At 39.4% G+C, this 24,326-nt stretch overlaps 1 protein-coding gene across 2 annotated transcripts in view; it reads right to left on the minus strand.

The window, feature by feature from the left end:
* The window catches only part of DOCK11 (dedicator of cytokinesis 11), a 428,541-nt gene that overhangs the window by 134,301 nt on the left and 269,914 nt on the right, over positions 1–24,326 (minus strand). For both annotated transcript variants that reach the window (XM_056539360.1, XM_056539359.1), the window contains exons 38-44: positions 16,540–16,679; positions 13,962–14,077; positions 13,404–13,541; positions 8,274–8,456; positions 4,995–5,108; positions 4,678–4,893; positions 1,101–1,158 (exon numbers count right to left, since the gene is read on the minus strand). In XM_056539360.1, coding sequence (XP_056395335.1) covers positions 1,101–1,158; positions 4,678–4,893; positions 4,995–5,108; positions 8,274–8,456; positions 13,404–13,541; positions 13,962–14,077; positions 16,540–16,679 — 965 coding nt within the window. The remainder of the gene's footprint in view (positions 1–1,100; positions 1,159–4,677; positions 4,894–4,994; positions 5,109–8,273; positions 8,457–13,403; positions 13,542–13,961; positions 14,078–16,539; positions 16,680–24,326) is intronic.

Below are 24,326 nucleotides of genomic sequence, written 5' to 3' on the forward strand. Positions count from 1 at the left end.
TTCAAATATTTCAATCTGTTTTGTTTCAATCTGTCTGTAAATAAAAATAGGAATTGTCCTAAGCACACAATACATTTTGTATTTTTTTTTCATTAACCAGCTCCATTCCACCTTAGTGTGTAACATGGTCCTCACTCTATGTTAACAAGTCTCATCAAGGCTATGTTCACACGGCGGAATTTCTGAGCGGGAACATTCAGCTCTGACATTCTGCTGCAGAAAAGTCTCATTGACTTCAGTGGTATTCTGCTGCACTGTGCAGAGGGTAGAATTACCATGGCAGAAACCCAGATTCCAGTGTCTGCAGAAACAAAGAAATTGTTCAATGTTTCTGCGCATTCCGCTCAGAAATGCATTGCCATTAATGGAGAAGGTGCATTGCTAATCAGTCCACCACTGGAACAAAGGTGCATTGCTAATCAGTCCACCACTGGAACAAATAAATGTGCGGAATGTCTGCCCATGTTTTTCGGGCAGACATTTCATGTCACATTTTAAGCCATGTGAACACAGCCTTAAAGGGGTACTCCGGTGGACACCTTTTTTCTTTTAAATCAACTGGTGGCAGAAAGTTAAACATATTTGTAAATTACTTCTATTAAAAAAATTCCTTCCTGTACTTATTAGCTGCTGAATACTACAGAGGAAATTCTTTTCTTTTTAGAATGCTCTCTGATGACATCACGAGCACAGTTCTCTCTGCTGACGTTATTATAATAATAATAACGCTTTATTTATTGTTGTCCTTAGTGGGATTTGAACCCAAGTCCCCAGCACTGCAAGGCAGCAGTGGTAACCACTGAGCCACCATGCTGCCCTTAGCATACATTTGCTATGCATGGTTGCTAAAATGGACAGAGATGTCAGCAGAGAGCACTGTGCTCGTGATGTCATCAGTGTTCCAAAAAGAAAGGAATTTCCTCTGTAGCATTCAGCAGCTAATAAGTACTGGAAGGATTAAGATTTTTTAATAGAAGTAATTTACAAATATGTTTAACTTTCTGCCACCATTTTATTTAAAAGAAAAAAGTACCCCTTTAATAGACAGTGCTACACAATTTCCCATATCATTTATTTTCATTCGAAAAGGCAAAACTTACTTTTTCTGAAGAGAAATTCAGCAACTAGGGCAGCTACATGGATGCAGCACATTGCAGCCTAGACAAAGAAATGAGATGCCATTTTCAGATCACATGCATTTCCTTTACACATTAAAGTTCAGATTAATATTTATTTCTTCCTGAGGCAATCTCCATGATGGATATAACAACATTGAGCAGTGAAAGCAAAAAACTTGTCAGTGGAGAATTAACAGAGGCACATGTCCTCATTTTGTCTCAAAGATTCCAACTTGAAGTTCCAAGCTGGATTTGAACTATATATCAATTGTAATAACTCTTTGTTATAGGATATAGCCATGCAGGTGGCTATACACTAAACTACAATGTATATGGAATGTTTTCCCCTGTCATTCTGCACTCAATACCCCAGTGAAACAGAAGGTTAGACAATGCGAAGACACAATAATGTTACTAAATCTTTGCTAATTTATTGAAAAGGATAAACTAAAATATTGAATTGAAAAGATTTAAGTATTCAGAGCCTTTGCTCAGTACTTAGTTGAAGCACCTTTGGCAGGGATTACAGCCTCCAGTCTTCTTGGCTATGATGTCACAAGGTTCGCACACCTGGATTTTGGGAGTTTCTGCCATTCATCTCTGCAGATTCTCTCAAGCTTTGATTGGATGGGGACCATGGGTGAATACTATTTTAAGGTCTCTCGAGGGATGCTTGTCAGGGGTCAGTTTTGGCCACTCAAGGACATTCACAAGTTGTCCCTAAGCTGCTCCTGTGTTGTCTTGGCTGTGTGCTTTGTCATTGTCTTGTTGAAAGGTGAAACTTCGGCCCCATCTGAGATCCAGAGCACTCTGGATCAGGTTTTTATTAAGAATATCTCTGCACTTTTCTGCACTTGGCTTTCTGTCAACCCTGACCAGTCTTCCAGTCCCAGCCAATGAAAGAGACCCCCACATGATGCTGCCACCACTATACTTCACTGTAGGAATGGTACTGGGCAGGTGATGAGCAGTGTCTGGTTTCTTCCAGACATGACATTTAGAATCCTCTAGACATAAAACCTTCTAGAAGATTCTTCCATCTGCACAGAGGATCTTTGGAGCTCAGTCAGAGTAACCACCCCGCTTACCATGGCCCTTCCAATCAATTACTTAGCTTGGTTGGGTGGTCAGCTCTAGGAACAGCCCTGGTTGTTATAAATTTCTTTAATTTAAGAATTATGGAGGCCACTGTGTTCTTGGGAACTTTTGTTGCAGCAGAACTGGAACTGTGTACATTATACTGTTCCAGTTGCTTAGTGGTTACTGTGTGTTGGGTTTGTACATTACTCTCTGCCTATATTTGTGTTTTCTTTAGTTATTTTTTCTTGTTTTCTAGGTCAGCTCGCAAAATCCAAAACTACAGTTTCCTATTAAATTGTAGTGTATCTAGGGCAGATGTTTATGTGATGACACAAACACTTTCAGTAATTTTAGGATGAGTCAGTACATAATTGGAAAACATGCTAATTTTCCCATGATAGTATTCTCTGTGTAGATTTCACTATTAGTTTAAAAGGGTACTCTGGTGGAAAAATGTAATTTTTTGTAAATCAACCGGTGCCAGAAAGTAAAATAGATTTGGAAATAAATTCTATTAAAAAATCTTAATCCTTTCAGTATTTATCAGCTGCTGTATGCTCCACAGGAAGTTATTTTCTTTTTGAATTCCCTTTCTGTCTGACCACAGTGCTCTCTGCTGACACCTCTGTCCATGTCAGGAACTGTTCAGAGCAGGATAGGTTTGAAATATTATATATATATATATATATATATATATATATATATATATATATATATATATATAAATACAGTCTCTCCAACAAGTGAGTCCACCCCTCACATTTTTGTAAATATTTTATTATATCTTTTCATGTGACAACATGACAACACCGGTCCGATGTCAGCGTTGAAACAATTCTGCAGCTTGTTCTTGTGAAGCTTATACTCTACAGTTTGGAGGCTGGAAGTTGCAGACAGGACCGATTTTAAATACATATAACGCGCACCTATCATTGTGGTGTATGACGGTACACAACCACCCAGGGTAAGCGGCATTTGGTCTGTGATCATTCTTACCCTCCCTCCGGTTTTACGCTATGGAGCACTTTTCTTTCTTGTTTTAAGAAGAAATTACACTCACTACTTTACACAATGAAAAGTAGTGAGTGCACAGTCTGTACAACAGTGTTTAAAGGGGTATTCCAGTAAAAAACTATTTTTTCATATCAACTGGCTCCAGAAAGTAAAACAGATTTGTAAATTACTTCTATTAGAAGATCTTAATCCACCTAGTACTTATCAGCTGCTGATGTTGAGTTGTTCTTTTCTGTCTGACAACAGTGCTCTCTGCTGGCACCTCTGTCGCAGGAACTGTCCAGAGCAGAATAGGTTTGCTATGGGGAATTGCTCCAACTCTGGACAGTTCCTGACATGGACAGAGGTGTCAGCAGAGAGCACTGTGGTCAGACAGAAAATAAATTCAAAAAGAAAATAACTTCCTGTGGAGCATACAACAGCTGATAAGTACTGGAAGGGTTAATATTTTTAATGGAAGTAATTTACAAATCTGTTTAACTTTCTGGCACCAGTTGATTTACCAGAGTAAATACCGGAGGGTACAGGAGTACCCTTTTAAGCAAATACTGAAGCAATATATTAACCATAATGCTGCTATGTAAAAGAAGCTTTAAAGTGGAACTTTCAGTAGCTAACCAAGGGTGAAATTAAGCCCATGGCTTGGTAGGGCTTCTGATCAGGATTCAGGGCATACCTTTTTATCTCCATAGCCCTTTTCGAGCACCAAGATATTTATATATTAACAAAATGGCTTATGGGTCGAGTGCACAGGGGGCATTCCCCACCACAGGAAGAGCCCACAGTTAGCAAGCCCATCTACACTTAAGCACTGCCCCCATGCCCGTTTGTACCCCTCGCTTTTTGACAGCAAGCACAGAGGTAGTGAATAAGAAGAGAAGGCTGGCTAACCTTGGGCTGTTGATGAGCTGGGGAACTTCTGCTGGACACGGGAGCCTCATTTACATATTAAGAATAAGGCTTATATCTCAGCCCTGGGAAGGACTGTGGAGATAAAAAATACAAACATATGCTTGGAATCTTTGATAAAAGCCATTTTTGGCCATGAGCTTATTTCTATTTCTATTAAGCTCCTGCAAGGTCCACTTTAAGCTATCTAATTTTGATGTGAGTCAGCAAAGAGGTGATGCAAATATAGGTGAAAGATCAGTATCGGGATAATAAGGTGTGATTACTAATAAAAAGAATAAAATATTTTAAGGTATTCCCTACTATATTCAACAGTGTTTAGTAATAAAATACAGCCACACTTTGGGTTGGGTTTCTATAACAGAGATGTAAAGTATAACCTAATGTTTCATTTATTGAGATCATGAGACCCTTTCATAACATTTGCGCTTCTTGTGCTCTACGTGGACAAACATTAAAGAGAAATTGTCAACAATGAAGTCACAGGAACAAATTACAAAACAGCACCATAGCCAGCTTTCAAACAAACTGAGGGCAGTAGGCACAAGACACCCACCTCTGAATAGTCGCCATTTTTCACATGGATCTTGGCCATACTCTCCAGCCACGTCTTTCTAAGCTCGGGTGTACTAGCATATGACTTGGCCAAGCTATACTGTAGATCTACCAACATTTCTGGATCTCTTTCGTGTTCCTTCATTTGAGCTGTCGCCATGATAACTGTTCGGATTCTCTTTGTCAGATCTTTCACTTCTGAGGGAAATGCTGTTGACTGTTGCACATGACATTAAGATACAGTGTGAAAAAAATGTACATGAACAACTACATAAAAATGAGACATGAAAAATGCTAACAAATTATGTTGTGAAATACCTTCATTGCTCGGTCACTGTTTGCAAAATTGTTAATTATTGAAAGTGATTCCTGAAACCTGGATCCTCCACTAAGAGCCACATCCACAATAAGTTGGCTTACAGCAATTATGATCTGGAAAGAAAGAAGAAACATAATGTTATTATCATGATGTATTGTTTTCGTATTAGAACAGTATTAGCACACCATTATAATAGCCAGTGCAGACAAGACCGAAATCATTCATGTGTCTTATTCTACTGTATATCTATAGAACAGCAGTCCAGTTTTCCCCAAGTGTTTCTAAGGAAAGAGCACTACTTTTAACCATACACTGTGCTTAACCTATTAAAGCACAGCATAAGGACAATGGGGGAGATTTATCAAAACCTGTCCAGAAGAAAAGTTGCTAAGTTTCCCATAGTAACCAATAAGATTGCTTCTTTTATTTTTTTTAAGTCCTCTGAAAAATGAAAGAAGCAATCTGATTGGTTGCTATGGGCAACTCAGAAACTTTTCCTCTGGACAGGTTTTGATAAATCTCCCCTAATGCATCTATCTTTAGAGATACAGCTTGCACCTACTGGATATGCACTATTAAAGGAGAAGTATCATGTACAAAAAAATTATGTGGATGGGGACAAGTTTTAGATTGCGGGGGTGCAACTGCTGGGGCCCCCCCTGTGATCTCTTGTACTGGTCCCCGGCTCCCCCCCGAGAACAGAGCATGTCAACACCTGCACAAAGCAGCAGCCAACATGCCACCCTCCCCATATCTCTATGGGAAAGAAAAAGATAGCCAAACGGCTCTCCCATAGAGGTGAAGTGTTGGCCGCCACTTCGTGTGGGGGTTGACAAGTGGGGGGCCCCAGCAGTTGGACACCCCGCAATCTAAAACTTATTCCCTACCCTGCGGATAGGGGATATGTTTTAGTACATGATATTTCTCCTTTAACTTTCTTCTTCAGGCTGTCTTACGTAATATATAAAATGGAACTATGTGTAGATACTAATTAGACTGTGTCAGTCATCTGCTAACACATGATACTCTGCTTGATGGTCTATCCAGTGCAGTCAGTCAGGGTTCCTATAGAATCAAGGAAATGACAACTTTCACAATACTTCAAGGTTGATTCAACCTCTTCTTTAGGTTATACATTTAGCACATTGTACTTCATAAAAATAATTTATTTGATCCTATTTATCCTGGTTTTAAGTAAATGGTGGTAACCACCATAAAATTCCAGCATTTTTGCATCATTGGATGGCTTTATTGTGATCATAATTGGAACAATCTGCCTAAATGGACGCTTTAGCCATCCTGTTGGGAATACGTTGTATCCACTGTCATGACTAAGAGCGCATTCAGCACTTGAAACGTGTTACTTGTATCCTCCTTGTCTTCTGGATTAAAATATTTTTATCTGCACGAGCTGGATCCATCTCTCTTTGTTCTTCTATCCACTGTCATGTTTCAAGTAAGTACTAACAAATCAAACAATTTTTTAGGGGAAAAAAAATAATTTTTTTTGTCTCAGAATGTTGTTACCCTGCACTGGAAAAACTACCAATGAAAATATGTTTTTTTTAAGAATCAGTAGTATCTTAATTAACTTTAGTTACTTAACTTTTTTTTGTTTTTATAGATCTCTCATGGGAATGTCTTCTTTATTTCTTGTTGATCTCGGAAACACTGTCAATAGAGGTCTCCAGCCTATGTCTAGTGACCTCTGGGATAATGTGGGATCAGATTTAATTCTATTTGGCATCTGGTATTTAGGCCAGTTTAAGAAGTACATGTTATTTCTGTATTATTGATGTTTTGTATATACTGAATCGTAAGTATTAGTAAGGCAACAGCTTTAATATTTTAACTTTGGCAAGCAAAAAAGATGCTAAACAATGGTTTTGGCCATAATTGCTATCTTGCTTCTTGACACTCAATAAATGTTTGAGATGACTCAGTTTCATAGACCGGTCATTTACAGGTAATAGAAACTAATGATTCTTTTGAGGTTGGGATCTTAACTAGATTTTTTTTCCCACCTGCCTGTTTTGCTATCTCGACTTAATGTGCTTTATTTTCTTTATCCCACTTGATGTTTACTGTGCTTCTGGTCCCCTTCCCCCTGACATCCAGGAGATCTGACTTTGTTCTTTTAGTCACATAAGCACTATTATCAAAAGGGATGGTCATGATTCTTAACAATATGGTCCTTCTGCTGATGTAGACCATCTGCTTTAAGGTTCAATTAGATTTACATGCCTAAATGTGTAGTGTTGCTGCCATGTAATTGGCTGTTTAGCTATTTGTGTTATCAATCAATTGAACAGGTGTACCTAACAAAAAGGCCAATGGGTGTACATTTTTTTCCTTTTCCTTTTTAAAAAGCATTTTATTTTTTGATTTGTTTCAACTGTAATGTAAAACCAATGCTAAATAAAACTGGTTGAGGTCACTTTAAAAGTAAATACTTGTGTATTGTGATCTGAATTTTTTATAGATAGAAAGGACAACCCTTTCTTCTCCTTAGCTGCACTAAGGAAGGGATCGAAAGGATAGGGAATAAGTGTCTCATCTCCTGCACTGCACCCCGTCTCTCCCCAGGAACGGAGCATGTTGACCCTGGCACAAAGCCATATAGCTGTATATAATAATATTGTCAAATTTGCATTTGTAAACAGCAGAAATATAAAAGAATGAAAAGGGAACAAGTATAACCACACAAAACGCAGTGTGAACCTGTTTCACACATATTTGGATATGAGACCTAAATTTCATGTCTGCTGTTTCATGTCTGAAGGGACAATTTAGTGATTATACTAGATGACATAATACTTTTTTTTTCCACATTTTCCACTTGTACAACAAGAAGTGAAGTAGATAGTGGTAAAAATCTGAAATTCATTTATTTATATTTTAAATAAAATTGTTTTATTTCCAAACAGTTTTGAGGAATAAAAAATCTAGTTTACTCTGTAGGGTTATGTTTCCACAGTGCTTTTAACCTCATACCAAAAAGGTGTTATTTGTCTTTTTTATGGTACAAAAGATGGACATCTTGGGGGAGATTAATCAAAACACCGGTCTTGATAAATCTCCCCCATTGTATTTTCTTGTTATTGAGCTTAATGTAACTCAATAGAAAAATGGCGTGCAATGCCGTTATTTGAGATAAAAGTGGGCAGCATGTGTGAACATAGCCTAGCTCTGTATTTTTAGGGGGACCTATATTTAATAAACCTTTTATTGTGGTTCTGATGTAATCAATATAGCCACTTATCTCTTTCCACACTTGCCTGTAAATGTGTCCTGAGAAATGTCCTCCTCTTGGTGAACTCAAAATTGTTCCTCATAAGAAGATACAGGACAGCAGAAGCTTCATTTCTGGTGGAACTGAGTTTGGAGGTGCAGCATTTAAGAACCTCATAGCAAAACGCTGCACACATATTGACTCTTCCTTTGAAGAAGGCTGAAGGAAACTTATCAATAAAAAAGAGATTTAGAGGGGATAAAGACATGAATACTTATACTGTTAGCTGCTAGACCGATACAGCAGAACTTAATCCTTCTTTAAACATTGATAAGTTTAATTTTCACGCCAGAATCTCAATTCTCATGATATACACAACAGAAAAGATTTATCAATCTATATACAACAGTTTGAAGGCACAAAACATTTCCACATTTTTTATGGCAAAACACCATTGATATGAAGCCCCTATGTAATACAAATGCATAATCTGGAAAAGTAGGAAGTGCCTTAGAATCATGCGAAGTATGACTAATTTATTATTATTATTATTATTATTATTATACATTTCTTAGTGGGTCCAACCTGATTTAGTTTTAAAGCCTATGGTAAGGCAATAAATCTGACATATGGTGTTTGTGGGAGGCAACATAGCACGTGGCTTGCAAGGTGCATCAGTATTAAGGAGAATAAATATCCTTTGGTATTTTAAACTTCCATATTTTTTACTCATTTATTTGAATTTTTATTATAAATTTAAAAATAAAAGCCAACAATGTTAGAGTAAATAAGTATGTGAGGAAGTGAGGATTAAAGAGAAATAAGTAGATAAATAATGCAGCTAAAGCAAATCCTTATATATAAAAGTAATAAAGAGCTGCTGTGAGCTGTAATCACTGTCTATGTAGAGGACAGGAGCTTCTTCATGGTCCTGTGCATTACACACAATGTTCCAAAAAAATAAAATGGAGCCGCCCTCACCTGGTGTCCAAAAGGAGCAGCTATCCCTGGCACAGTTAAAGAGTAGTACAGAACATGTAGTACACCCATGTACTGTAGAGGGCGCTACCAGACAATCAATCATTGCATGCACTTCAGTAATACAGGGGTTTTACCAGTAAATGCCCATTCTGATTGGTCGGTTCTTGCAGCAATTTACACGTTTTGCAGATCTGGACTGTCCGTAGCATTGTATTTTGAGTCTGGTTTCAAGTTACAATGGTCTAGAAAAGACCATTGTATGCTGAAACTATTGTATGTTGAGGCCATTGTAAGTTAAGGTATCACTGTAGATATATATATATATATATATATATATATATATATATATAAATACAGTCTCTCCAACAAGTGAGTCCACCCCTCACATTTTTGTAAATATTTTATTATATCTTTTCATGTGACAACACCGGTCCGATATCAGCGTTGAAACAATTCTGCAGCTTGTTCTTGTGAAGCTTATACTCTACAGTTTGGAGGCTGGAAGTTGCAGACAGGACCGATTTTAAATACATATAACGCGCACCTATAATTGTGGTGTATGACGGTACACAACCACCCAGGGTAAGCGGCATTTGGTCTGTGATCATTCTTACCCTCCCTCCGGTGTTACGCTATGGAGCGCTTTTCTTTCGTGTTTTAAGAAGAAATTACACTCTGCTACAATGTAAAGTAGTGAGTGCACAGTCTGTATAACAGTGTTTAAAGGGGTATTCCAGTAAAAAACTATTTTTTCATATCAACTGGCTCCAGAAAGTAAAACAGATTTGTAAATTTCTTCTATTAAAAGATCTTAATCCACCTAGTACTTTTCAGCTGCTGATGTGGAGTTGTTCTTTTCTGTCTGACAACAGTGCTCTCTGCTGGCACCTCTGTCGCAGGAACTGTCCAGAGCAGAATAGGTTTGCTATGGGGGATTGCTCCAACTCTGGAGAGTACCTGAGACAGACAGAGGTGTCAGCAAAGAGCACTGTTGTCAGACAGAAAAGAACAACTCAACTTCAGCAGCTGATAAGTACTGGTAGGATTAAGATTTTTTAATAGAAGTAATTGACAAAATCTGTTTAACTTTTTGGAGCCAGTTGATATGAAAAATAAAATGTTTTTCACTGGAATACCCCTTTAATGTTGTGTCTCCTCATAATAACTCAACACAAAGCGATTAATGTCTAAACCTTAGCCACAAAAGTGAGTACACCCCTAAGTGAATATGTCCAAATTAGGTCTAATGTGGCATTATTTTGTATGGCCACCATTATTTTCCAACACTGCCTCTTAGGCATGGAGTTCACCAGAGCTTCACAAGTTGTCACTGGAGTCCTCTTCCACTACTTCATGATGACATCACAAAGCTGTTGGATGTTAGAGATCTTGTTCTTTCCTTCCTTCTGTTTAAGGATGCCCCACAGATGTTCAATAGGGTTTAGCTCTGGAGACATGCTTGGTCCATCACCTTTACCCTCAGCTTGTACAGCAAGGCAATGGTCATCTTGGAGGTGTGTTTAGGGTCATTATCATATTGGAATACTGCCCTGTGGACCAGTCTCTGATGGGAGGGGATCATGCTCTGCTTCAGGATGTCACAGTATATGTTGGCATTCATGGTTCCCTCAATGAACTGTGGTTCTCTCAATGAACTGTAGCTCCCTAGTGCCAGCAGGACTCATGCAGCCCCAGACCATAACACTCCCACACTTGTCTTTGTACTCCTCACCTGGTTGATACCACACATACCATCTGAACACATTTGACACCATCTGAATAAATTAAGGTTATCTTGGTCTCATTGAACCTCAGGGCATGGTTTCAGTAATCCGTATTCTTAGTCTGCTTGTCTTCAGCATACTGTTTGCAGGCTTTCTTGTGCGTCATCATAAGAAGAGAATTCCTTCTGAGACGACAGCCATGCACACCAATTTGTGGTGTATTGGTCTGAGCACTGACAGGTCTGAGCACTGACTGCAATTTCTGCAGCAATGCTGGCAGCACTCATTTGTCTATTTCCCAAAGACAACCTCTAGATTTGTCGCTGAGGACGTGCACTCAACTTCTTTGGTCGACGATGAAGAGGCCTGTTCTTAGGGGAACCTGCCTGTGAAACTGGATGAATGCCTAGTTGTGCCCATTTTTGACTTAGGAGTGTACTCACTTTTGTTGCCAAGGTTTAGACATTATTGGCTGTGTGTTGAGTTATTTTGAGGGGACACAACATTAAACACTGTTTTACAGGCTGTGTACTAACTACTTTACATTGCAAAAATGATGCTGTGTGTGTGTGTGTGTGTATATATATATATATATATATATATATACATATATATACACTAAGTAGACTCTGCAAAAGCAGCACTTTCATGCAGTAAAGACAGGCAAATAAAATAACACTATGACCCATATCTTATCCCAAGAAGTGCTGAAAACTTTGTCTCTTGTCTGAAAGTACCCATGCTTCTAAGACTAAAAGTATTTTTAGATTTGTATGACAAAGTAAAAAAATAAATAAATAAAATAAAACCAAATGTGAGAAAGAATGTTAAGTGGAAGGAAATAGCAGTTATAGTATTATAGGATTCCATAGGATTTTTGGTGTATGCCACGATTCGGCAGGCTGGAGGTGGATCCTTTGTGTCAGAGAGGGATTGGCATGGACCGTGTCGGTGGACCGGTTCTAAGTTGCTACTGGTATTCACCAGAGCCCTCCGCAAAGCGGGATGGTCTTGCAGCGGCGGTAGCAACCAGGTCGTATCCACCGGAAACGGCTCAACCTCACTGACTGCTGAGATAAGCGCGGTACAAGGGAGTAGACAAGAGCAAGGTTGGACGTAGCAGAAGGTCAGGGCAGGCAGCAAGGATCGTAGTCAGGGGCAACGGCAGGAGGTCTGGAACACAGGCTAGGAACAAACAAGGAAACGCTTTCACTGGCACAATGGCAACAAGATCCGGCAAGGGAGTGCAGGGGAAGTGAGGTATAAGAAGGGAAGTGCACAGGTGAAGGTACTGATTAAAACCTCATGCGCCAATCAGTGGCGCACCGGCCCTTTAAATCACAAAGACCCAGCGCGCGCGCGCCCTAAGGAGCGGGGCCGCGCGCGCCGGGACAGCACAGACGGGGAACGGGTCTGGTAAGCGAGTCGGGATGCGCATCACGAGCGGGCGCGTCCCGCATCGCGAATCGCATCCCGGCTGGGAACATTATCGCAGCGCACCCGGTCGGCAGGTCTGACCGGGGCGCTGCGAATAGGAGAACGCTGTGAGCGCTCCGGGGAGGAGCGGGGACCCGGAGCGCTCGGCGTAGCAGTGTAGTCTACTTCCTTGTTGACCAGACAAACACACTGCAGGTATATATGCAAAAAGGGTTTTGTCTTCTGGCCTCAAGAAGCATACCTCAAACAAATGAATTACAAATTATTACCTAACAGCATGCTTTTTTCCAGATCAAGATGAGAAATAAAATAAGGAATTATCTTGCATATTAACATTTCTAAAACCAAATTAGTTTGCAGTTATAAAAGGAGAGGGAGTACTTAAGGTCCTTTAGAAAGGTGATAAATGCTCAACTATGGGAAAAATAGGTGGGAGGAAATAGCAGCAATAGTATTATAGTATTTCATGAGATTTTTGGTGTAGTCTGCTTCCTTGTTGACAGGAGAAACACAACAGAAAAATCCTGTGTGCTAAAGGATTTTTGTACTCTGGCTTCAACTATTAAGTATTATCATGTGTTTGTTTTTGCAGATCAAATAAAGGAATACATTATAAAATTATCTTGCAATTCACATTTCTGAAACAAATCCTGACACAAGTTACACAAGTGTGATCTTCCAATGAAAGAGAAGGCATTCGTTGGCTGATTACTGGCCCATTTACATGGGGCGATTATTGGCTCATTCTTAAAAAAAAAAGCTAATTCACCCTATACTCTGCTCATATAAAGGGCCTTTACAGAGCTAATCATGCTGTGAAACTTGTCTAACTCAAAGAAACATGACCCCCAACAAGTGTTTTCAACTGAAACAATGAAAAAAATATATAAAATATCTTTAACATGAAAATCCAACACAGAGAGTGGCATAAGGTGTTGGTTCTCAGGCAGTTGGTATAAAAGTGTGGTGATTCCATAATTTTTACCAGGGGTTGCTGTCCTTATCTATTCAGTAACATACAAGGTAGAACTCACCTTGCTAATGAAAGACCTGAGTGAGGCAAAGACGTGTTTTAAGCAGATCTCTGACTGTCCATTTTTTAGAAATGCCAAGTAGATGTCGAAAACTTTCTTCATCAAGGGGTTTTGACAATCAGTGTTAAGGAGCTGAGTCTATGAGGTGTAAAGAAAATGTAGTTAAAGCTAAAGTGAATAAGTTACAGTACTTCATACAGTATGTTGCTAAAGCTATATTTATAGGGTTGATATCTCATGTGATGACAGATGCAACTGTTTATTTGAATAAGCCATCAGCAATAATGTTTATTGTTTATTTCTTAAAACATCCAATGGGAAGCCATTACATCTTTGTTCTCTATGCAATCCTCTATATCAGAAAAACAGATCTCCGAAATGTATCAGCATAGAACATTGGCTCTTAAAATTAGATTGTTCTAAAATGTGGATGCTCACTTTAAAGTTATCATAAGTACCACTGTGTCATTTGGTACAGGGGAACAAATAGAATGTATTATGTATTCTTACATAATTTACCCTAAAAGGCTTCAATTCCAAACAAATCAAAAAGCTTACCCTAAAGGTTTGTGTGAAGAACGAGATGGTATCCAGTACAGTTAAGGATACTTCAGTAGTACAATTGCCTTCTAGCAATGCTTGATGTAAAATATCAGCTTCAGTAAAACCTGAACCTGCAGGTAAAGTACACAGGCAATAAAAATAGATACTTTAGAGGAGAAAAATTATTTATAAATTGAAGCAAGTAAACCTCATATACATAAAACATATGTTGGCCGAACCTGCAAAGCGCTCATGTGTGTTGGAGGGATCAGAAGAAGCTGTTATCTGAAAAAGTATTTAGCCGACAGCTATTGTAGTATAAAAGCTAGTAAAACATATTAAGGGGGAAGTTAAGAAAAAAAATGCCCCAAAGCCACCACAATACCTGTTCTGTGTCTCCTGTAGTTATCTTTTGGCCCCTGATGTCTCCTAAATACTTTTTTTATTCCTTGTTTGCAGCACAGACTAGAACTCCCAGAAGTCAGTGCAGCTCTGTATAATGGCTGCCAGCCAATTGTTTTCACTTTCACTATCTGTGAGCATGCTGAGTTGTAAACAGTCAGCCTTACATACTACATGTCTTTTCTTTTAAACTATCCTTTACCCCAGCAAAAAATCATACTGTAGTCCGAATGGCAGCAGTCAGTGATTGGATCTATGTAGACAAAGGGTAGGGCTGAGGAGACTGAGAATCTTTACTGAGCTTCTCTAACGGCACACAGGGAGAGGAGGGGAGGTGTGGCTGTACAGCTCTAGACCAGACAGAGATCACCTGGTGTTGCCTTGAAGGGAGGGGACTAGCTCTTACTGAGGAGACAAGGTGGATTTGAGAATTACATATTTCCCCCACTCCTTGCATGTAAATGACAGCTGAAAGAGGAAACTGATTTACATAGCTAATGAATTATATTTACAAATACATAGCTTGGTGAGAGGGAAAGGATGGGCTATGGGTTTAGTTCACCGGAGTACCCCTTTAAGCAACAATCTTGCTAACAAGACCCTACTTCTTATAATTCACAGTCAGGGAGTTAAAATAAAAAGTAGGAGGGGAAATAAAAAAATTAACCCTCTCCTCAACTCCAGACCACCAGGAAGGGAGACACTACCCTAGACCACCAGGTAAGGAGGCACTACCCTAGACCACCAGGTAAGGTGACAACACCCTAGAATACCATGTAAGAAGGCCCTGCTCCAGACCACTAGGTTAGGAAGCACAACCCTAGACCACCAGGTATGAAGACACTACTCAAGATCACCAGGTATGAAAGCTCCAACTTAGATCACTAGGTTTGGAGGCCTAATCCTAGAACACCAAGTGAAGAAGCACTCCCCGAGATTATCAGGTAAGGAGGCACTACTCTAACCCACCAGGTAAGGAGCTTATATTCTAGACCACCAGATAAGGAGGCGCAACTCTAAATCACCAGTTAAGAGGCAATACCCTAGACCACCAGATAATGAGACACAACTCTAAAACACCAGTTAAGAGGCAATACCCTAGACCACCAGGTAAGGAGGCAACACCTTAAACCACCAGATAAGGAAGCCCTACCCCAGACCACCAGGTAAGGAGGCACTACCTTAGACCACTAGGTAAGGAGGCACTACCCTAGACCTCCTGATAAGGAGGCACTACTTTAGACCACTTGGAGAGGAGGCACTACCCAAGTCCACCAAAGCTAGTGATGCCTCCACTAATTTAGAATACAGGATATATGTAATCCCTTAACGACCACAGATGTATATTTACGTCCGTGACTGGGTCCCAGTTGTTATCGGCAACAAGGACCCGCGGCTAATACCGGACATCGCCAATCAGGCTAATGTCCGGTATTAACCCTTTAGATGCCGCGATCAAAATTGATCCCAACATCTAAAACGAGAGAATGAACTGCCGGTTAGCTCAGCGGAGCTGTTCAGGACCACTGGGGTGAAATTGCAGCATCCCAAACAGCTGAGAGGACAGTGGGAGATGCCTTACCGTGCTCCACACTGTCCGACCAGCATTTGATTTCTCCAAGTCTGAGATCCAGGCTTGAGCAATCATCTTGAGCAATATCATTAATTAAACCACACAGTAAATGGCGTGCCCGTAAAAATTCCAAAGTCCAAAATCACTGCCATAAATATATGGTGTCATTTTTACCGAAAAGTGCACTGCGTAGAATCGGAAGCCCCCAAAATTTATAAAATGGCGTTTTTTTTCCAATTTTGCCCCATAAATATTTCTATTCTGGGTACAACGTAAATTTTGTGGTAAAATGATTGATGTCACTATAGTGAACAATTGGTGGCACAAAAAATAACCCCTCATATGAGTCTGTAGGTGCAAAATTGAAAGCGTTATGATTTTTTAGATGGTGATGAGGAAAAAACGAAAGTGCAAAAATGGAAAAACCATGGTCCTTAAGGGGTTAATAATAAACATCCTTTTTTGCCATGGCCCTGGGGTTCTCGATCCAGTGACCTGAATAACCAGGTTTGTCAGGTTGTACGAGACTCTTTAACTTTCTAGACAGCACTAGGAATAAACATAATTTTTGCCATCATTTCATGTAGAAGGATGATGTAAATTGTTGTAAATACTTACTATGATTAAGGGTGAAGGAGCTTTCTAAACTGCTAAGGTGTTGCAGACGTGTAGCTCCAGTTCTACTCCGCAGGGCAGGCATTGTCTGAGATTTTCTGTCTCCTGCCACAAAGTGCTTAGATATCCAAGCATCCTGAACTCTAAAAATACAATTGAATGTACAGATTATTCCCTATTAAGGCAGCGCAGACTCGTGGATCACATTATGTTTATTTAAAAAATATTTGTACTAAAGAAATCTTATAAACTGCTGAAGAAAAATTACATAATATTCTGTATCTAACAGATTCAGAACAAAAACCTCAAAAGTTTAATAATAATACAAAACAAACACATAAACAATGCAAATGCATGTATTCTACAGTAAAAGGAAAAATGTAATAGTGCATAATACTATAAATGAATAAACATTAACTATAAGTAAACATAATACACCTTAACTAGCAACAACTTCCTTCTCCACAGTTCTTCCCTGGCTTTGCAGCAGGTGATCATAACCTATACTCTTCATATTACATACGTGTGGTCTCTTGATAGCATACACATTTTCTATTGTGGATGTTCTAATTTGCCACAATCCATGCCACATATCTAATAATTAGCAAAGAATCTATACAATTTTTTACATTTTATATAAGGGGAATGTTCTTTCACATCCTTATAACAGCTATATATTTTTAATTGTTTTAAACAATTAAATAGTTGTTTTACTTTTTTCACTTCTTCTACAATCATGGGCATCCAAAAATTAGATAAGCACTATGTGTCAGCACACAGCCCACAAATACAGTGACCCCAGACCTACGATGGCCCCGACATACGATAATTTCAGCTGCCACCGGATAGCCGTGATGGTCACTCAGCTGTCACTCAGCTGTCCCCGGCACTCCGGACCGTTCTCTTCAGGATCCCCTGCATCGCCGTCGCTCTCCTTCGTCGTCATCACATCGCCGCGCACGCCGTCCCGTCATCCAATAGGAGCGGCGTGCGCAGCGACGTGATGACAGCGATGAAGAGCGACGATCCCAGGCAGCAGAGACGGTCCGGAGCGGCGGGGACACCCTGGGGATGCGGCGACAGCGATGGAGGGCAACATCCAGGGCAGCGGTGACGGTCTGGAGCGGCGGGGACAGGTGAGTAAAACTTCCTATACTTAACATTGCGCGGATCCCTCAACATACGATGGTTTCAACTAATGATGATTCATTTGGAATGAATTAGCATCGTATGTTGAGGGACCACTGTATAGTATTAAAAGACCAGCCATACAGATTAATAACCAACCATGTAATAATTCAAAGCTTTCTGACAGTGCCTTTGTTCTGTTACATAGAAAGCCCTTTATGTCCATGCACCCTTGGAAGTCATATAGAAAAGGTAGCCTTACTGAAACAAGCCCTATGTGCGTGTCACAATCCTCTATCCCTCTCTTGATTCATCTGCCCAGCACTGGGCACTAAAGTTGACTTTACTGTCCATCGATATCCCCAAGTCTTTTCCGTATAAGTTTTAACTAAAGTTTTATTATTTAGCACATAATTGTACATTATTATTTTACGTCCCAAGTGCACAACCTTACATTTATCCACATTAAACTTGATTTGCCGTGTCTGTGCCCAAGCCTCCAGCTTCCCCAGATCCCTCTGTAATATTATATTATCCTCTTCTGTAGTGATCACCTTACACAGTTTAGTGTCATCTGCAAATATTGAAATTCTACTCTACAGAAATTGTAATTCCTATACAATGTCATTATTAAATATATTGAAAAGAAGTGGACCCAGTACTGACCCCTAATTACCTAACCAGAGACACAAGACTGTGATTAGGTCGGCGGACAAAGGGGGCAGTATTGTCATCCAGAACAATAATGACTATTACAAGGAGGCACTGAACATCTTAGAAGATTGCAACTACTATAGAAAATTGGAAGACGACCCGTATCTAAGCCTGCAAAGTAAAATAAAGATTCTAATACAAGAGGCTTACACAAACAAAATAATAACGAAAGGTGAAAAAAGATTCCTCATCACAACCCCTCAAGACCACACTACTATCATCTTCCTAAAATACATAAGGACACAAAAAAATCCCCCAGGATGCCCGATTATTTCGGGCATCAACAGCCATACATCCAATATCTCCCAGTTTTTAGACCTCATTTTAGACCCCAAGTTTTTTTTATTTTTATTCAGATGATCTTATCCTTAAAGAATTTTAAGTGGAGACTGGATTTTGTTTTTATTACCATGGACATGTCCCCACTATACAGCAATATTCAAATTGGACTGGCATGCGTAAATTATTTTTTTTAAGCAACGATCCAACAGTCCCCATCCCTCAAAAACAGTTTTTATTGGAATGCATGGAGCTGATTCTCACCAACAACTTTTTCAGCTACGACGGCCACTTACCATCAGACCCATGGCACAGCGATGGGCACGAAGGTGGCACTGTCATATGCAAATTTAATGATGGGGAGGTTTAAGGAGCTATTTATCACTTCACATGAACTGTACAAGCAATATGTCATCATGTATAGAAGGTACATTGATGACCTCTTCTTCAACTGGAGTGGACCTCAAGACCCGATACACACATTCGTTGAAGCCATCAATAATAACCCATGGGGAATTTCCCTCATCATTTTCCTCCCATCATTCAAAAGAAAAAATAGAATATCTGGATCTGGAAGTATCACACCATCAATCAGAAATAATCACAGCCACATATTTTAAGAAGGTGAACTCAAACAGTTACCTGGCTTTTAATAGTGCACATTTTAAAAAGTGGAAGAGCTAACATTCTTAACAGCCAGTTCAAAAGACTGAGAAAAAATTGTACTATAACAGAAACCTTTCATTCTCAGGCTAAACAGCTTACCCAATGATTTAAAGCCAAAGGATATCCAAAACAACTAATTAGAGAAGCCTTCAAGAAAACCTTCTATCCCAAGAATACTGTCTGGCAAAACCAAAAATAAAAGACATCTCCCATTCAACCAAGGAACCCCCACATCTAAACTTCATTACTTATTACATGGCACATAGTTTCATAAAGACCATCCTAAAAAAACATTGGCACATTTTGCAGGCAGACCAAGTCCTTGCAAACACCCTACCACCAGGTCCGAACATTTCTTTCAGGAGAGCCCAATGCTGAAGTCTATTCTAGCATCCAGCAAACTTAACCAGCACAATAAAAAGAAAAAAGATAAAAAAGGAACGGGAAAGAAAGAAAATGGACTTTTTAAAAAGATGTCTTTGCTGCAGCACTATAAAAGCGGGCATAAAAAGTCACAAAAGTAACACCACAGAAGAAACCTTTATCATCCAACACCATATGGATTGCCATTCAAAATATGTCATTTACGTCATAGAGTGTGTATGTGGACAACAATACGTCGGCTGCACCACTCAAGAATTACATAACAGACTAAATAACCACAGAGCGATCATAAAAAGAGAATACCGACTACACAGCATCTTTCGCTACTGTCAGGAGAAACATGCAGGGCACGAGGACCCGATATGACCCGATATGACCCAATAGACCCGATAAATGAGGAATGCACCAACAAATCTGAAGAACTTGTGAAACGCGAGATGTTCTGGATTTTCCGACTAAGCACGTTGACCCCCAGAGGACTGAATGAGGCCACCGAGTTAATCGCTAAACACCGAGCACAAAAGACTCTCTCCACAAAAAGAACAATCAACTACATGAACATATTTTTTAATACACTCTTTTTGAATACACTCCATTTTATTCCATTTCATTTCCTACTCCTTCAATATATTCCATTTTACTCTCCCTCGTTCGCTTGCTCGTTCATCCATATTTTTACATGATCACGCATATGGTTCTTGTATATATATAAATTTAGATTTTTTTATATTTGTATTCCTATTTATGTTCATATCTATGTGTATTTATTTACAAGTTACATTTTCATCTTCATTCTTTTTACGTACCACACACACCATCACACTATCCTCTTCCATCTCCAATCACTTTTATACCATATTTTTATCATCCCACCTTCTGCCCATTTGTACCTGCCCATTTGTACCTAACTAAGTGGGACCAGCCACTACAGAGCCACGTATCCGGCCGTTCAAAATGTATGGCATTAAGAACCAAACAAGGAAGACCAATCAACATCCACCTTGCCAGCCAATCATCTACCACCTATGCATTTTGCACAAAATAATTATCCCGATACCGCCGTATAAATTATACGACGTACCAGCCATCATAGAAGAACCTATCACCACTCTGCCATACAGAACATATGGCAAAGAGAGTATCATAGGTTAACCAATCATCATCCAGCCACCTTTCCGTCGTACGATGTAGGACATAGTGAATATCACTGAAGAACCAATCGCTATCCTGCCGTTCCGAATATACGGCATAGCGACTACCGCAGGAGAGCCAATCACCATCCAGCCCTATGCCCTACGTATACAAACGCCAACCAATCCGCTGTCTCCAGCTACATGAAGAAATACTATCTCTTCGCCCATCTAGTCTAAATATACGGAAAAACCAATCAGCGCCCACCCCAAGGACCAATCATCTTCCACCGTACTGGACACAAAAAATCTTGATCAACCTGTGGTCCCTGCCGTACAAACCCACAAAAATGAATTCCCCCACATTTCCCAAACCAAACCAATGTACCAAGCACATGCTGGTTTATAAATAATGCAAAAAAAAAAAAAGGTTTTCAATGTTTCTTTTAATGTATAGCTCTGCTTTTAATGTATTGCTTTGCTTTTTTTACTGGTTAAACGTATTATCTGTCATCCATGCCGGCATACCACTTCAGGCTTCGAAATTACATCATCATGACGTCTGCCTTTTCCCGCATTTTTTTTCTCAAAATTGCTACATGTATAAATACAATGAATCTGTACCCATATATATGACCTGACGAAGCGAGGGACCCCTCGCGAAACGCGTAGTCTTTTAAGTCAAATAAAGAAAAGAATATCAAAATACCACACGTCTCCTGCCAGTTTACTGTCTTTTGGGACACGAGAGAACTACCCCAAGGCACCCAGAGCTACATCCATGTTTCCACATGCCGGACCTGAGACCTTGAAGCCCAGAACGAGCACCAGCCACATGTAAACATTACAAAGCTCGGTTTGCCAAGACTGATGTTTTATTCTTATTTGTTGCTTAGCTGGATGCAAACCAGATAACATTCTCTAAACCCAAGCATCTGGCATTGTACCACAGTTAAGTTCAATCTTGTATATTCTGGTTGCATTTACAAACCTTGCACAATTATTATGCTTTCTATAATGTGATTTATGCCAAATGTGGTCTACCACACCCTACCTTTAGGTTTATACCATGCTTAATCCATATTCATTAATTTATTATTTCGAGCAACTGCAAATGATACTGGTAAACAAATGGGCATTTACATAATGGCTGGGTGCCTTCTATACTTGGTCATAGTAAAAAAGGTCTGCAGTAAATAGGGGTAGCATCAGGATTATAAAAAAAAAAATGAAAGTCATTCAATTGTTTGTACGATTTATTGGGCACATTTGAACAGTTTTATATTAATTGTTATTGGGAAATATCTTTATCCATGAGGTGAGCCATGAATGTTGATTTACTGTAAGAATTTTGTGTCCACAATTAATCCTTTTGCAGCCACTTTGTATAGTTTGTATAGTCACTGCAATAAGTAGGGGACAGCGAAGAGGGTGTATGTCTGCTATAGACATAGAAGGATGTTATAAAAAAAAATCATTTGAAAAGTAAGTTGATTTATTTCTTTATTCTAGATTCATTGGGGTAATAAAAGGCTGTTAAGGTGGAAATAGCGGATACAGGCTATTTAATACTTTTTCTATTTAGCAAAATAGATAATTAAATCTATGGAAAACTTTAATCCTTTAGAGGTTATTCAGAAAGCTAATAGTCAAATATTCTATATGTGATATGGGTGACAGATATCTTGAAGCTCCTGGGTCCCAATATAATATTTTTTTAAAGTGTTCCCATACCATGCCATTTATGTCTTCTACAGTTCCCCACTACAGCCACTACCCTGTTAATGGGGGATCCAGCTTACAGATCCTCACAGATATACTGATACAAATATAGATCCTCACTACATGTTTGAACAGAGGAATAAAAATAAGCTGATGTAGTGACATGAAAAAGTAAAACACACTATAAACCAAATAATGTGCATGTTCATGATTAATCAAGAGCTGGTGATCATAAACCACTGTCAGAATTGATACAAAGGTATGGATTTGAAAATATAACAGGCAGTGCGGCAATTTATATATCAGGCATATCAAGAAATAATAGAAAATATTAAATGGCATAATATAATGTTTCGTAATATGATATTATAAGATGATAGTAAGTGTTGTCATATTTACAGTGTATATTCCAAGTTCTCTGCAGAATAGCCTACAGACTGTGATGTTTATTGTTTAAAAGTACAAAAAGAAGTACAGACAGTAAGGCATAAATACCTGACATTCAAGTGTCAGCTAATTGTAGTGTACAAGTCCTTGGGTTATAAGCTGTAGTCAAATATATGTTGTGTATTTAAGATACATCATAATTCTAAGAATCAAGTTATTTTGTGAAATAACTAGAAATGTTTTTTTTTTATCTTTTATTACACAATGTATACATCTTTTAAGTAATTAAAGCATAAGTCTAATTTTGACCAATGGGCGGCTTCACACAATGACTGTGCCTTCTGCAGCACGTATATGTCGGCAACCAGTCAAAAGGGGATGTTGATGTATCTGAGTAAAGACAGGCAGAGGCCCTACTGACTTAAATGTCCCAAACACAGTCAGCTAAAGGGGTACTCCCCCCCTAGACATCTTATCCCCTATCTAAAGCATAAGGGATAAGATGTCTAATCGCGGGGTCCAGCCTCTGGGACCCCCACAATCTCTGTACAGCACCCACATTATGTTCAGAACACTTGGTGCAGGTGGCCGTGGTCGTGATGTCAAGCACATAGGGGGAGATTTATCAAGACCTGTCCAGAGGAAAAGTTGCTAAGTTGCCCATAGCAACCAATCAGATCGCTACTTTAATTTTTCCCAAGCCTTTTCAAAAATGAAAGAAGCGATCTGGCCAATGGCCAACTCAGCAACTTTTCCTCTGGACAGGTTTTGATAAATCTCCCCCATAATTTTCAGAATGCCAGGTGCTGCACAGAGATTGCAGGGGGAGGGGTCCCAGAGGCTGGACCCCCACGATCAGACATCTTATCCCACGGATAGGATAAGATGTCTAGGGGCAGAGTACCGTACCCCTTTAAGGTCATTCCCCAAATGTTTACATGTTTTTAATCTACAGTGCAACAGACCACACTTTTGAGTCCTAGTACAAACACATATATGGAAATGACCTGATAGTCATGGCTGACTACATTCAGGACACTGAAGTCAATAAGGTCAGTGTTCATATAGGTCAGCATCCTATTTTGACAGGTTGGCAATTTATATGTGTCATAATAGGCACATTCGTGGTCTTCACCATAGATCTCCAAAATGTAGATAAGCAAAACTGAATATCTCAATTTTTCTGCACCTTGGGGGTCAGGAAGGGTCATGAAGGTGTTGTCTCATCGGAACACTTGCTCTGGCAAACTTGGCCTGTTTATACATTATACGGTGAGGCAGGAAGTTAGGCATTGTAAGGGTGTCTTACTACACTATACGTCGGCATGCCATTTTGAAAGGCTGCCAACATAAACATGCCGTGAAAGGCACAGTCGTGGT

Source organism: Hyla sarda, chromosome 9, assembly GCF_029499605.1.
Source record: "Hyla sarda isolate aHylSar1 chromosome 9, aHylSar1.hap1, whole genome shotgun sequence".
NCBI classification, from domain to species: Eukaryota; Metazoa; Chordata; class Amphibia; order Anura; family Hylidae; genus Hyla; species Hyla sarda.